General features: G+C 44.1%; 1 protein-coding gene across 8 annotated transcripts in view; it reads right to left on the bottom strand.

Moving 5' to 3' along the window:
* The window catches only part of SERGEF (secretion regulating guanine nucleotide exchange factor), a 219,146-nt gene extending 212,517 nt beyond the window's left edge, over window positions 1-6,629 (bottom strand). For 5 of the 8 annotated variants that reach the window (XR_009405555.1, XR_009405561.1, XM_059407537.1 and 2 more), the window contains exons 1-3: window positions 6,567-6,629; window positions 2,656-2,791; window positions 473-628 (exon numbers count right to left, since the gene is read on the bottom strand). Coding sequence is in view for 6 of the 8 variants with exons in the window: in XM_059407537.1 (XP_059263520.1) it covers window positions 473-628; window positions 2,656-2,791; window positions 6,567-6,629 (355 nt within the window). In the remaining 2 variants the exon portion in view is untranslated. Of the gene's footprint in view, window positions 1-472; window positions 629-2,655; window positions 2,792-4,057; window positions 4,219-6,092; window positions 6,118-6,566 lie in introns of those variants that run through there. The other 3 variants (XM_059407550.1, XM_059407554.1, XM_059407562.1) reach the window with 3 other exon arrangements.
* Between the last annotated feature and the right edge of the window lie 7,000 nt (window positions 6,630-13,629).

Here is a 13,629-nt window from a genome sequence, read left to right as displayed (position 1 = left end):
TCCCTCTACATCCTATTCTGCAACCTGGCTTTGCAGAGACCAAACAGTCCTGCCCAACCATACTTAATATTCTTTTAAATTCTTCACTGGGGAAAAAGTTGCCACTATGGCTGTATGATTTCTGACTTCCTCATGCTTCCCCACCATGGTCCCCCACGAGTAGCCCTTAGCCAGCATGAGTGGCCAGCTAGCCCAGGCACACAGCTATCATGAATTTCTAGGACAGGAAGTAGCCACCAAAGTTAATCTAATCCATTCTCCAGTTTCTAGCAAAGAATTGTCTAGCCCAAAATTTTGCTGTTCAAACTCCTCTTGCAAAGGGCACCCACAATCTTCCTCAATGACCAAAGAGAAATTTGTATGTGTGTTTACACACAAAGAGGCTTTTACTTAATCAGAAGGATCGCTACCATCAGGCTCTTCTCACCCAGTGACTCTGCGGTGATAAAGATTTACCAAAGAGTGAACTTACCTGTGAGAATAATGGTAAAATCCCAGCCACAGGCCACCTGTAGGATAGGACAGCCAAGGAGCGATCTGCAGGCAGTAAAATACAGAACATCTTCTGTGTGACCAAGACCCAGTTGCCCATCTTTGTTCAGGCCACAAACAAAAAGGCCTCCACCATCTGCAAAAAGCAGAGGCTTTGGTGATAGGGTACACAGAGGAAATTACAACTGTCAAATCGAGAAAAAGGATTTCACTAATTAGTTGCAGTCACAAACCCAGGAACTCTTTTCCCACTTGCACTAATAAGCCACGTAGGTTAATGTGCACTGGCCTAAGTGGCATAGGGCCAAGGCGCTCAAGCGTAGTAGCTACATGGGACACCCCAAGTCCCAGAGCAGTGGCCAGTCACCAAGCTGAGCATCTGCCATTCCAAGAAAAGCCAGCATTCATTTAGAACTTAGAAGGTGCCACATATTATGGTATAAGCTTTATCTTTTATCTGTGGTGCCAATTTATCCTTTAGGCATCATGCCTAGGGCCCACAATACTTTTAGAGGCCCACAGAAATGTTTTAATTCTATATTCTTTAATTTTTTTTTAAGATTTTATTTATTTATTTCACAGAGAGAGAGAGAGAGTGAGAGAGCACAAGCAGGGGGGGCAGCAGAGGGAGAGGGAGAAGCAGGCTCCCCTCTGACCAGGAGGCCCAATGCAGGGCTCCATCCCAAGACCCTGAGATCATGACCTAAACCAAAGGCAGACGCTTAACCCACTGAGCCACCCAGGTGCCCCTAACTTTGTATTCTTTTATTTATTTATTTTAAAGATTTTATTTATTTGACAGAGAGATCACAAGCAGGCAGAGAGGCAGACAGAGGTGGGGGGGAAGCAGGCTCCTTGCTGAGCAGAGAGCCCGATGCGGGGCCCGATCCCAGGACCGTGAGATCATGACCGGAGCTGAAGGCAGCAGCTTAACCCACTGAGCCACCCAGGCACCCCTGCATTCTTCTAAAATAAGAAAAAAATAAATGCAATAAAATAAAGATAGAGAGGCGCTGGGTGGCTCGTGGGTTAAGCCTCTGCCTTCGGCTCAGGTCATGATCTCAGGGTCCTTGGATCGAGCCCCACATCGGGCTCTCTGCTCAGCAGGGAGCCTGCTTCCCTCTCTCTCTCTCTCTGCCTGCCTCTCTGCCTACTTGTGATCTCTGTCAAATAAATAAATATAATCTTTTTTAAAAATAAATAAATAAAGATACAATGCTAAATCTAGCCTGGATTAGATGAATCTTCATATCAGTGTGTTTGTAAAATAAAATTCTTACTATTTTTTTATAGAGGAAAGGGTCCACAAAGGCAAAAGTGTCAAGGACCCATGAGAGTCATACTGCAGTCCTGTCACTCACTGATTCTCCTCATCCAGCATGAATACCGCCATGTAGCAAACGTGAAACTGGCACAAAGGAATTAATATGCTCAAGGCCACATAGATAATAATAGAACCAGGATTTGAACCCAGGCAGTTGATTCCAGAACTCATGTTCTTTTTTTTTTTTTTTTTTTTTTTTAAAGATTTATTTATTTTGACAGAGAGAAATCACAAGTAGACAGAGAGGCAGCCAGAGAGAGAGAGAGAGAGTAGCAAGCTCCCTGCTGAGCAGAGAGCCCGATGCGGGACTCGATCCCAGGACCCTGAGATCATGACCTGAGCCGAAGGCAGCGGCTTAATCCACTGAGCCACCCAGGCGCCCCAGAACTCATGTTCTTAAGCAGGATGCAATATACCTTTTTTTGCAAAATCATGGTTCCTGTAATACATGTTAAGTACTATCATAGGCTCTGCAAAGCAAATTAAGGAAAACACAAAATCCTTGCTCAAGCTACTTGCAAAGACTTCTAACTCACAAGTGAAAGTTAAATAGCAATATATGATATAAAATGAATGTATGTTGCAACTCTGCCACTGATGTGTCTTGTAACCTTAAGCAACTAGTTTTCCTCTCTGAGACTCATTTGTACAAATGGGGGCGGGGAGCCTAGAAAATCTCTGAAGGCCTTTGAGCTCTGACAATCTAGAATTCTCTAATGGTAACTTGGCTCTTTCACAAAAATGTTTTCCTCTGCAAATATAAGAGGCTGAAAGGTGGCAACATCACACGCTAGTGCAAAATGTCGAAATAAGAACTGTCCACTCTAGAAGGATGTTACCTGTGACAACAGCAGAGTGGCCCCCTCCTCCAGTGATCCTCCTGATACATTCAGGTTTACAGAAGTCACTCAGTTGCTGGGGCAAAAGAACATCTTCCTTATGGCCAAGGCCAAGTTGCCCATAGCTATTTGCACCCTAGGGATAAAATAAGGCAAGAAGGAATGAGTACGGGAACCACAACTGTCAATATGCATTGACCTGTCCCTATCTTTCTCATCCTGACATGCCTCTCAGAGCCTTTAACAGTGGAGATTTCATAAGCTCATTCTTAAGAGGCTGTTATATGCAACTCATACTTAGATGATGGCCCCATCCCAAGAACACCACGATTTCCATGAGAGAGGAGCCCTTATCCAAAGATACTCCCCTTCTCCTCCCAAAGCACCAGCCTACAGGTATCACCTTTAAGGGGCAGCATGCGAGTTCCTTCTGATAAAAGCTAATCCTCTAGGGAGGCTAAGAAAAGAAATAAGGAGGGGAAATGGGGAAAAAGTAGCTGGGAAATACTCTGGAAGTCCCTTCTCATGCCCTCACTGAGAAAACTGGCAATGACTTCTGTAATCGAAGTTAGCTGAGGGCCTTGTGCCCTCAAGCAGGGCATGTCACTGCTATTTCATTACAAAGTGAAAGAGGTTGGCAATGATCTCCAAGGGCCTTTCCAAGTACAGTGTTGTGTGACTCCGAGATTCACATGGTGAGATTCCTGTAAGGGAACAGATTTCCCCTTGGTGGGTAATATGTCTATCTTTGTTATTACAAAATAAATGTCCAGCATCTCTGATCCAAACCCCTTGCAGCCAGATGCATTTCAGATTCAGAATTGTACAGACTTTAGAAAAGTAATATCGTATGCAAATCATACACACTGCTGCGAGGTTCAGGAGCAGTGCCCCATAAGCAAAATAGTATTATTTCTACAGTAAGAGGTACAAATACAGTAGGCAGGCAAAGACTATAAACAGCATTATGTCAGGTCAGTTTGGGGTCTTTGGAGTTTTATGTACTCAAAATTGAAGAAAAAGAATTATAGACCTGCAGGAAGAAACTTTAGATTTCAGAAATCTTTATAATTCCTCCAAGTATCTACTCCTGGCTGTTTCTTCCTAGATATGAGGAATAAAACCTTCCAAATATGTTTGTTTTTAAGACACCTGAAAGAGGAAAAGTGATTTAAAATAACTACCCAAGGGGCACCTGGGTGGCTCAGTGGGTTAAGGCCTCTGCCTTTGGCTCAGGCCATGATCACAGGGTCCTGGGATCAAGCCCAGCTTCAGGCTCTCCGCTCAGCAGGGAGCCTGCTTTTCTTCCTCTCTTTCTCTGCCTGCCTCTCTGCCTACTTGTGATCTCTGTCAAATAAATAAATAAAATATTTAAAATAAAATAACTACCCAAAATACATACATGCATACAAACTTCCGCCCCTTATGGTCTATTTCACATTTGTACCGGGCTGCAAGGACTCCCATGCTGGAATTGCAAGCCATGGCAGGGGCACGGGTCCCTCAGGGGCAGTATCAGCTGTCAATTTAGTGCTTCTCCCGTGGCTGGCATTCACCTTTAATTCTCACAACAACAGAAGAGATGGACATTATCACTCCTGTTTTACAGAAGAAGAAACTAAGGCTCAGAGGGGTTAAGTGACCTTCCATAATCACATAGCTGGGAAGGCACTAAGTCAGATATGCCCTGCTCCTTTCATTATACTGTACTGCGTCTCTAAGGATATATGGTGGGAACTTCAGCCCAGAGCTTCCCTGGCAAGAGGTTAACCTATAACTATATCTACAGTACCCCCATCACTTTATCCCCCTTTTTCTGCTTTATTTTTCTTCATAGCACTGCCTGACGTGACCTTTGCTTATTTTTTATTGCCTACCTCTCCTTCTAAAAAGTAAACTCAATGAGGGCAGGAACTTTGTTCACTGCCATTTCCCCTGCATTTGAAACTATGCGGGCCCAGAGAAGGTGTACATATATTTTATAGTGAATACAGTAAATGAATGTAAGATCTGATAAGGCCCTACCTAGGAAAGATGAAAGGAAAGCCATGCACACTGTGGGGTACCCACACACAGGATGTCTCCATCAGCCCTAAGATATCCGTGGCTGCCCCATGAGCAGGACTATAGCCTGCTGAACAGAAAGTGAGAGAGACAAGGGTTCTTGAGGCTCAAATTATGGGACTCAATTTTTATAATGCAGTAAGAGGCCCAAAATCCAGGACAAAGCAAAACGGAGGAAAATTTATACATGTTACAGCTGTATTTGCCTCCTTTCCTTACAAACCCTTCAGGCATATCACACACACATATACAACTCCAAGGAGGTAAATTTCCTTGTTATGGGCTGAACTGTGTTCCCCTAAAATTAATTTGTTGAAACCCTAGCCTCCAGTATCTGAGAATGTGACTCTATCTTGAGATAGGGCCTTTTAAGAGATAATGAAGGTTAAATGAAATCGTAAAGGCAGAGCTTGAAACCAATACAAGAAGAGACACAGGAATGCTCTCACATAGAGAAAAAGCCACACGAAGACACCTCAAGAAGGCAGCCACCTGCGAGCCAGAGAAAGAGGCTCCAGAAGAAAGTAAACCTGCTGCCCCCTTGCTCTTGGACTTTTGGCCTCCAAAAATAAATAAAATAAATAAAATTCCATTTTTTAAGACCTCCCAGTCTGTGGTATTTTTCCATTGCAGCCCTGGCAAATTCATAGACCCCCTCCACCCATATTATGCAGCAAGGCAGCCCGCAGGCCTCCAAGCCGTGGAAGAGGCCATATCTGACACGCAGGTCCCTGTCTCCCGCCTGGGAAAAGCCAGAACCGGCTGCATTCAATCGCCAAATCAAGTGCCGCCTCAGAGATAGCACCCAGACAGCCAGACTACCTCAGGCCACAGCGCGGTCTCTGCCAGTCTGCCGCCTTACATTCAACAAGTGCTGCCCCGTACTGATAATTACCTTTGACTAGGCAACACGGGTTCGTTTTAACAGTAACATAGGTGGTATCCTGCTCCCTCAACTCCAAAGCTGGATCTCTCACATGTGTGTTTTCCCCAAAAGACCAGCACCTAGCTAGGCACACAAAAGGGTCTCATTCATTCATTCATCCACAAATATTTGCTAGGCACCGTGAACAAGACAGGCACAACACCCACCCTTAAGACGCTTACATTCTACCCAAGGAGACTGACATTCACAAATCCTACATTTCATTACAATTGTGATATGGGCTGTAAAGAACAAGACACTACGCCAGCTTATTTCCATGCATCTGTCTGGTTGGCCGCTTGCAACACAATCCTTTGCAGAGACCCTCCCCTCTCCTAGCCAGGACACGTAAAGATGACCCTGTCTCTCAGTGCCTCCGTCAAGCCAACACACCGGCGCAGACTCCCACGCCCCCGAACACAGGCAAGATCAGGTCACAGAAGAATACCAGCGAACAGGCAGGATCTCCGCCTGGTGCACGGCCCACCACCGCAGGCCTCACATGAAAGGATGCTCCCGCCAGGGTGGGGCTGGGAACGGGCCGGCATCCTCCGGGATGGTGAGGAGCACAGGTGGCCCCACAGGGCTCTGGACGGGGCGATCCCTCCACGCCGTCCCTTCCGGCGCTATCCGGGCCTGAGGCTCTCGCGGAACCAGACGCTCTGCCCAGGAGGCAGATGCTTCCCGCTGCGCCGCAGCCCCTCGGGTCCGGACCCCACCAGCCAGCAGGCCCTTAAGTCACCCGTGAGGGCGCCTCCCTCCCGACCCTCTCCATCTCGGGCCCCAGCCCCGCGTCCTCCAACCCAGAGCCTGGCGGGGACCTCGGCCGCCCAGTGCAGGAACGCCCACGCCGAGGCCGCCAGCTCCCCCGCACCTCTGCACCCCCTCCCAGCGGCCCCGGCCCGGGGGCGGAGTCACGTACCCAGGAGAAGAACGCGGCCGCCGCGGCAGGAGCGGCCGCCGAGGCGGGCGGCTCGCGCTCCATGTGGGGACGCTCCGCAGGCGCTTCCGGGAGGGATCGGAGGAGGGGCGTTCCAGGGGAGGGATTAGTGACTGGCGTGGGTGGGCCTGACGCGGGTACGACCTGTGATTGGGAGGGGTCGGATCGGGGGAGGAGTCTGCAATGAAGGCGGGGTCGGTTCTCGGGAGGTGTCGGTGATGGGGAGGGGCCAGCGCGGGGGGAGAGGGTCTGTGGAGGAGGCGGGGCCATCGCTGAGGTGTGCGGTGGGGACGGGGGCGGAGCCGAGGGTGGGACAGCCCGGCTCTCGCCTCTGAATCCTCCTCCCAATCTCCCCGCTCAGGCGTGCTACGGGTATCTCCGCCTCCGGGCCCCAGACTTGCAGGCAGCTGTGCTGCTCCCTACTTCCCCTCCCACTCTATTTTTAGTAATATACGAATGCACTACTCTCCTTCATGTTTTTTATCTCTTTGGAGTCCCACGACAGCCCGGAGGAACTGACAGGGCAGAGATTGTATCACCAGTTGACTGGGGAGAAATTGAGCCTGGGAGCGGTGGAAAGGGTCCTGCCCCAGTGTCTTAGCCGATGGGTCTTTGGATCTGCTTTGGTGTGCATTTGTAAAATCTGATCTTGGTAAGCGAGTGTGCGGGAACTTACTCCTCGGGACACTAAACTGAGCAGGATGGTTCTCATGGATTCCTGCCAGGGGCAGCCTTCTAACCCTCAGCGCTCAGAGCACGGTCCTGCCCTGATTCTGATCATCAATACTGGGTAATTTTCACCCAACAGAGGTTTTCATATAAAATGGCTTTTATCGGACACTCTCATACATTGCTGGTAGGAGCTAAGAAAGTACAATCTTCCTAAAGGAAAATGTGGCAATGTGTTTGAGGAACATGAAGATAGATAAATACATATTCACCCAGTAAATTCCACATCTGTTAATTTATCACAAGAAAATAATGAAAGCGGTGCACACTTAGACTGCAAACTATCCGCTATGGGTTGTATATAATGGGAAGGAACGTTATTACCTGAAAGTCCAAAAATAAATTGTTTAAATTGCGGCATAGCCATGTAGTGGAATACTAGGCTGCATTTTTTTTTAAGATTTTATTTATTTATTTAACAGACAGAGATCTCAAGTAGACAGAGAGGCAGGCAGAGAGAGAGGAAGAGAAGCAGGCTCCCTGCTGAGTAGAGAGCTCTATTCCAGGACCCTGAGATCATGACCTGAGCAGAAAGCAGAGGCTTAACCCACTGAGCCACCCAGGCACCCCTACTAGGCTGCATTTTAAAAATATGTTTTGGAAGATATTAAATAAGGGAAGTGTTCATGATGTGTCATACTTGTAACTATTATAGCAATTTATACACACGCAACACAGACACCTATATCAGAGTGAAAGATTGCAGCTGAATTGTATTTTCTTTGTTGTACTTTTTTTTGTACATACCCTCCATTTCCAGAGCCACCCATAATCTTGTGGGTACAAATGGGGTAACATTAAAGATTATAATCCATATTCACCAGTTTTTGACCCCCTTTGCTGATAGAAGCCTTCAGTCCTCATTACCCTGTATGCCTGGGAGCCTTGGAATGTATCTCCAGTGAGCTCTGAACAGACAGACCTTTCCTGTTCTTTGACCCCAACTACTCCTTGGTGTTTCTGCCTGTAAGACCACATGAGGGCAGCACCTCACTTTTCCCTCTCCAGCCTGGGGCATCTTGAGAACATCCATGACCATACTAAGAAAAAAACGAACTTGTGAAAAGAGGTGTTTAGAAACCAATGTATGACTTCCAGTCTATGAAAGAGGTTGGAGAGGCTGAGAGAATTCTGGTAGGATACAGTGGAACCGTTGTCAAGGTGCTGTGTGCGCTGCCCATCTCATGTCTCAGGAAAGGCGTGCTGCTACAAAACCACTTAGAGAACTTGGTATATATGTATCCCTCCAGACTGGTGCCTGGGCAGGCTGTTGATTCATCCTGAGAAATCCAATGGCTTCTGGCCAGATGGCTGAGCAAAGAGAGATCAATTTGGAAAGGTCTTTCATGTCTCCCATATGTTTCCCACACAATAATTTGGCTAGGGGGTGGTCTTAGACCCTATCCAGAGAAATTTCTGAAGGGCTGAAAAGACACCCTACTGGAGTTGACCACTGAATTCCTAGAGAGTGACGGAGATGAATTCAACAGCCCAGTCACATCAAGAGATCTCAAAAAATAAGAAGGTGGGAAGCTCCTCCAAAACACCCCCAGAGAATGAGTCAGCATCCCTTACCAAGTACAGAAAGCACTGATGCCAAATCACAGCAGTATCAGACCAAACAGAGCTTTCTACTCATTGCCTCTCCTCCCCACCACCATTCCCAAACTGGTATCCTAGTGCGTGGGTACAGAGGAACAAGAAAAGAGAGAGGGAAATTAGGAGCTAAGGACTGAGAAAGAGCAGAAAATTCAAGGCCAGGACCTGAGATTTCAGCCAAAGGGGAAAGGACTATCACAGAGTAGCTTGAATAGAGAGAAGATCTAGAAGAATACACTTGTCTTCTAATTTTACCCCTTAAATATACATACATCTATACTTTGCTAGCTTACAGTTATATCATTATGTTATAGCTTTTAATACAGTTTCTAGGCAATGTTGCAATGTTGCCACTATTTCAACTATGTGCATGCCACTGAGTAATTCTGTCCATTAGCCGCCTGGCTGAGTTGCAGTCCTTGAATGGGGCTAAACTCTTTGATCGTGTAACTTTCAGATGCTTTGTTTCCATATAAGAGGAAAGTATAAAGTACTTTGGGGCCATATAGGCTATATCTATGTACCATACAAGTTAGGAAATGTTTTCCTTTAGATTATCTGATTTTATAGATGAAAAAACTGAGGCTCAAAGAAGTTAAGTGATTTACTCCAAGGTCAGATTTCTACTTTTGATAAAGACAGATTAACTAACTATAGACCAAGCCTCTTGCAAAAACAACTAGAAAAGCTGGGGGATAATATTTTAAAAATCTGTTTCAAGTAATTGAAGACTATCAAAGCAGCCAGAATTTGAAGGGCCAAAATCTGGAAGCTGAGAGATTATATCTGGCACTACTTTTCCACTGGAACTGTTTGCTCATTAGCAAGCAGTGACTTGGAGGCTAAGAAACTGGGCTGAATACTGCAGTTGAGAAGCTGAACAGTATTCAGCAATCATTTAGGGGTGGAAAGAATGACAAAAGTAGGGGACAAAGGTAGGAGTCCAGGTTCCCAGCACACACCCATAGCTTTCCTTTGAGATCCCTAAAGTGTTGCAGCTTGAGAGTAGAGTTGAGCTAGAAACAGACCAGCCCTCGTGAAGACTGATGTTCAGCTTCAAATTTGCTTAATCCCTCAAGGGACCAAGATCTTCCCATGCCATGATATACTGCCTGCTAGAATTCCCTCTGGAGGAAGATAAAGTCATCCAGAAGTTATGGGGGATCCTGGATCAGGACAGTGATTATATTAGTGATGCTTACACATGGATGTTTCTTTTTTTTTTTTAATTGTGTTATGTAAGTAACCTACAATACATCATTAGTTTTTGATGTACTGTTCCAAGATTCATTGTTTATGTACAACACCCAGTGCTCCATGGATGTTTCTTTTTACAACATTCTTTTGCAACATAATTCTTCCAATAACTCAGTGAAGCAGATTTAGCTCCTTACACAGATGAGGAACACATGATTGAGACTTTATCAAAAATTCCAAAAGTAGTTTCTAGGCTCCAGGTGTATTTGCCTTCCTTTGTATCTCATATTCATAGGCTTTTCAAGAAATGTAAGAACGTGGGCACCTGGGTGGCTCAGTCAGTTAAGTGTCTGCCTTCGGCTCAAATCATGATCTCAAGGTCCTGTGTTCGAGCCCCATATCGTGCTCCCTGCTCAGCAGAGAGCCTCCTTCTCCCTTTCCCTCTGCCTTCTGCTCTGCCTATTTGTACTCTCTATCTCTGTGTCAAATAAATTTTTAAAACCTTAAAAAAAAAAGAAATGTAAGAATGTTATAGATTTCTTAAACTTATGAAATTGCTAATATATATTTAAACCAGGTTTGATTTTTGTTTTGGGGTTTGTTTTGGTTTGGTTTGTTTTTGAGAGAGAGAGAGAGAGAGAGAGAGAAAGGAAGAGAGAGCCAGGGGTCAGGGCCAGGGGGCAGGGTGGGGAGAGCTGGGGATCATAAGCAGACTCCATGCTCCACCGGAGGTTTGCTCTCACAAGCCTGAGATCATGACCTGAGCTGAAATCAAGAGTTGAATGCTTAACCAATTAAGTCACCCAGGTGCCCCATAAATCAATTTTTAACTTATGTTTGACCAAAAAAAAAAAAAAAAAAACGCTTCTTAAGAACATGAATTTGGGGGGTGCCTGGGTGGCTCAGTCATTAACCATCTGCCTTCAGCTTAGGTCATGACCCCTGGGTCCTGGGATTGAGCCCCACGTCGGGCTCCCTGCTTGGGGTAAACCTGCTTCTTCCTCTGCCTCCTGCTGCTGTCCCTGCTATGCAACCTCTGTGTGTGTGTGTGAGCGTGTGTGTGTGTGTGTGTGTAATAAACAAATCAATAATCTTTTTAAAAAAAAGAAAGAAAGGAAGGAAGAAATAAAGATAGAACGAAAGAAAGAAAGAAAAGAAAGAAAAAGAAACACAAATTTTGGGGAGCCTGGGTTGGCTCAGTCAGTTAAGTCAGTTAAGTGGCTGCCTTCAGCTCAGGTCATCATCCCAGAGTCCTGGGATCAAGTCCTACCATGCGTTCCCCGCTCAGACAGGAGTCTGCTTCTTCCTCTCCCTCTGCCCCTTCCCCTGTTTGTGCTTTCTCTCAAATAAATAAAATTTTTAAAGAAAAAAAAAAGAACATGAATTTTTTGTCCATTTACTATTAAATTTGTCCATTTACTAACTAGTAAAACTGTGTCCATTTAACTAACCAGTTAAATAACAAACTTACAAATTATAAAAGGATATTACATAGTAAAATAAAGACTAGATTGAAATGGACCATAGCATCTTTATTCATTTCCTAGAAATTAATATGTGAACTCCATTATGTGTGCTTTTAAAGAACTCCAGGATTTTTTTCCTTTTTCAGTTTGAAAGCCAACTTAAAAACTAGGTATAATTGTATACATTCTGGTGTGTCATTACTATTAACAACTCTGACAAAATAGGCAGATTAAGAAACACAGGCATTCTGGCAACCAGCTTTTGGAACTTTCTTCAAAAAGTCAGGAAAATACCATCTAAGTCCTTAAGTAAGAAGTCACTGATTAAGAATTATAAACCAAACTTTTGGCTCAATTCTGTTCTCATATTGGAGTAAATATTAATATATTCTTAGGTGCTTTGAAGATATATTTTTAAAACGCATGAAAACTCTCAGGACTCCTGATTTACCAATTATCACATATCCAGAGGTTAGAAGAACTGAAATCAATCATTAAATATTTCCATTATCCTGAAGTTATGAATAATAATGATTGTGCTTTAACATTCATTTTAGTGTGCTTTAGTCATAGAGTGGTTTTAAACACCATAATTTTAAAATTCAATATCTATGATCAAAGTTGTATGAAAATAACCAGATATAGTATCTATAAATTGCTGTTAACTGTTATCTATCATGGTTTTCTTACAATAGATTTCTTTGCAACCAGATACACCAACTAAAAAACTAGCGGATCAGTATTTCAAATGATTTTAGATTAGCTAACTTAGATCAATTGCTATCAAAGGTGTATTAATAGTTATACTTAAATAAAATTATATGTATAAATCTGAAATAGCATGAATTACTCTTCCCAATTCTATTTCATTATATGATAAAGTTTTTTATAATTTGAGGTCTAAAAATGATTAAAAGATCTAGAGCTCTGTTGAAATAAAATATGTTAAATGCTATACAATTTGACTATTCATGGGGGGAGAGTAAAGACACAGTTTTTTAAGTAGCTGATTAAGAATGAAATCTTGGTGGAAAATATGACCCTTAATATATTATTAACAGAAATTACATCACTGGGAGAGGAAGCTGATGGGGTGTAATATTCAGATGATTCTAAGGTTTTTCTTTGTGGATTTTTTTAACCTTTTGAGTTTGAGATACTTGTCAGGGCTACCATGTTGTACTAACCCATTTCATTCTATGTAAATGGTACTATAAGAAGTTGTACAACATTGGCCTGATTTATAGTATATCTAGATGGAAAATATCCAGCAGGCAGCTGGACTTAAGATGCAAAAATTCAAGAAAGATGTCAAGGTTAGAAATGCAAATATGGAAGTCACAGAAAACAAGAATTGAAGTCATGGGGGAACTTGGGTGGTGCAGGTTGAGCATCCAACTCTTGGTTTTGGATCAGGTCCTGATCTCAGGGTTGTGAGATCAAGTCCTATATCAGGCTCCACACTCAGTGTAGAGTCTGCTTAGGACTCTCTCTCCCTCTGTCCCTTGCCACCTTCTAAAATAAATAAATAGATCTTAAAGAAAAAAAAAAAAAAGAATTGAAGTCAGAGATGTGGATGCCATTTCTCATAAAGAGATGGCAGAGAGAGAAGAGGGCCAAAGACAGAAACCTGAGGGAAAGGTGGGGAGGAGAAAAGGAGCAAATGGAAAAGACACAGCACATATTCACAAGTCCATCCTCTTCTAACAGGCCCATTCCCTGTCCTACATACCTAACAGCACATACAAACCAGTCCTTGCCACCCTTGCATTTTTGGTGTCAGACCTAAAATGGTCTTCTTCACTTTTCTTACGTCCCATTTCCTCATCCATTTCCCCACCCTCTACCCCCTATACCTTGCCTCCATATTTATGACCTCACCTATACCTTGGAAATGAAGTGCTCAGTGTTGCTTTCCCAACCTTAACTTTGCGTTTCTTTCATCTGTCTCAGTTTGAACTCTCCATTTGACAATGACATCTCCTGCTAACCTGAGGACAAATCCCATCACAATACTCTGCATGTGTAAGTATAGGGCCTTGTATGGTACCCCG

The sequence above is a fragment of the Mustela nigripes genome, chromosome 1 (genome assembly GCF_022355385.1).
Source record: "Mustela nigripes isolate SB6536 chromosome 1, MUSNIG.SB6536, whole genome shotgun sequence".
Classification (NCBI taxonomy): Eukaryota; Metazoa; Chordata; class Mammalia; order Carnivora; family Mustelidae; genus Mustela; species Mustela nigripes.
This window is presented reverse-complemented; position numbering and strand designations above follow the sequence as displayed.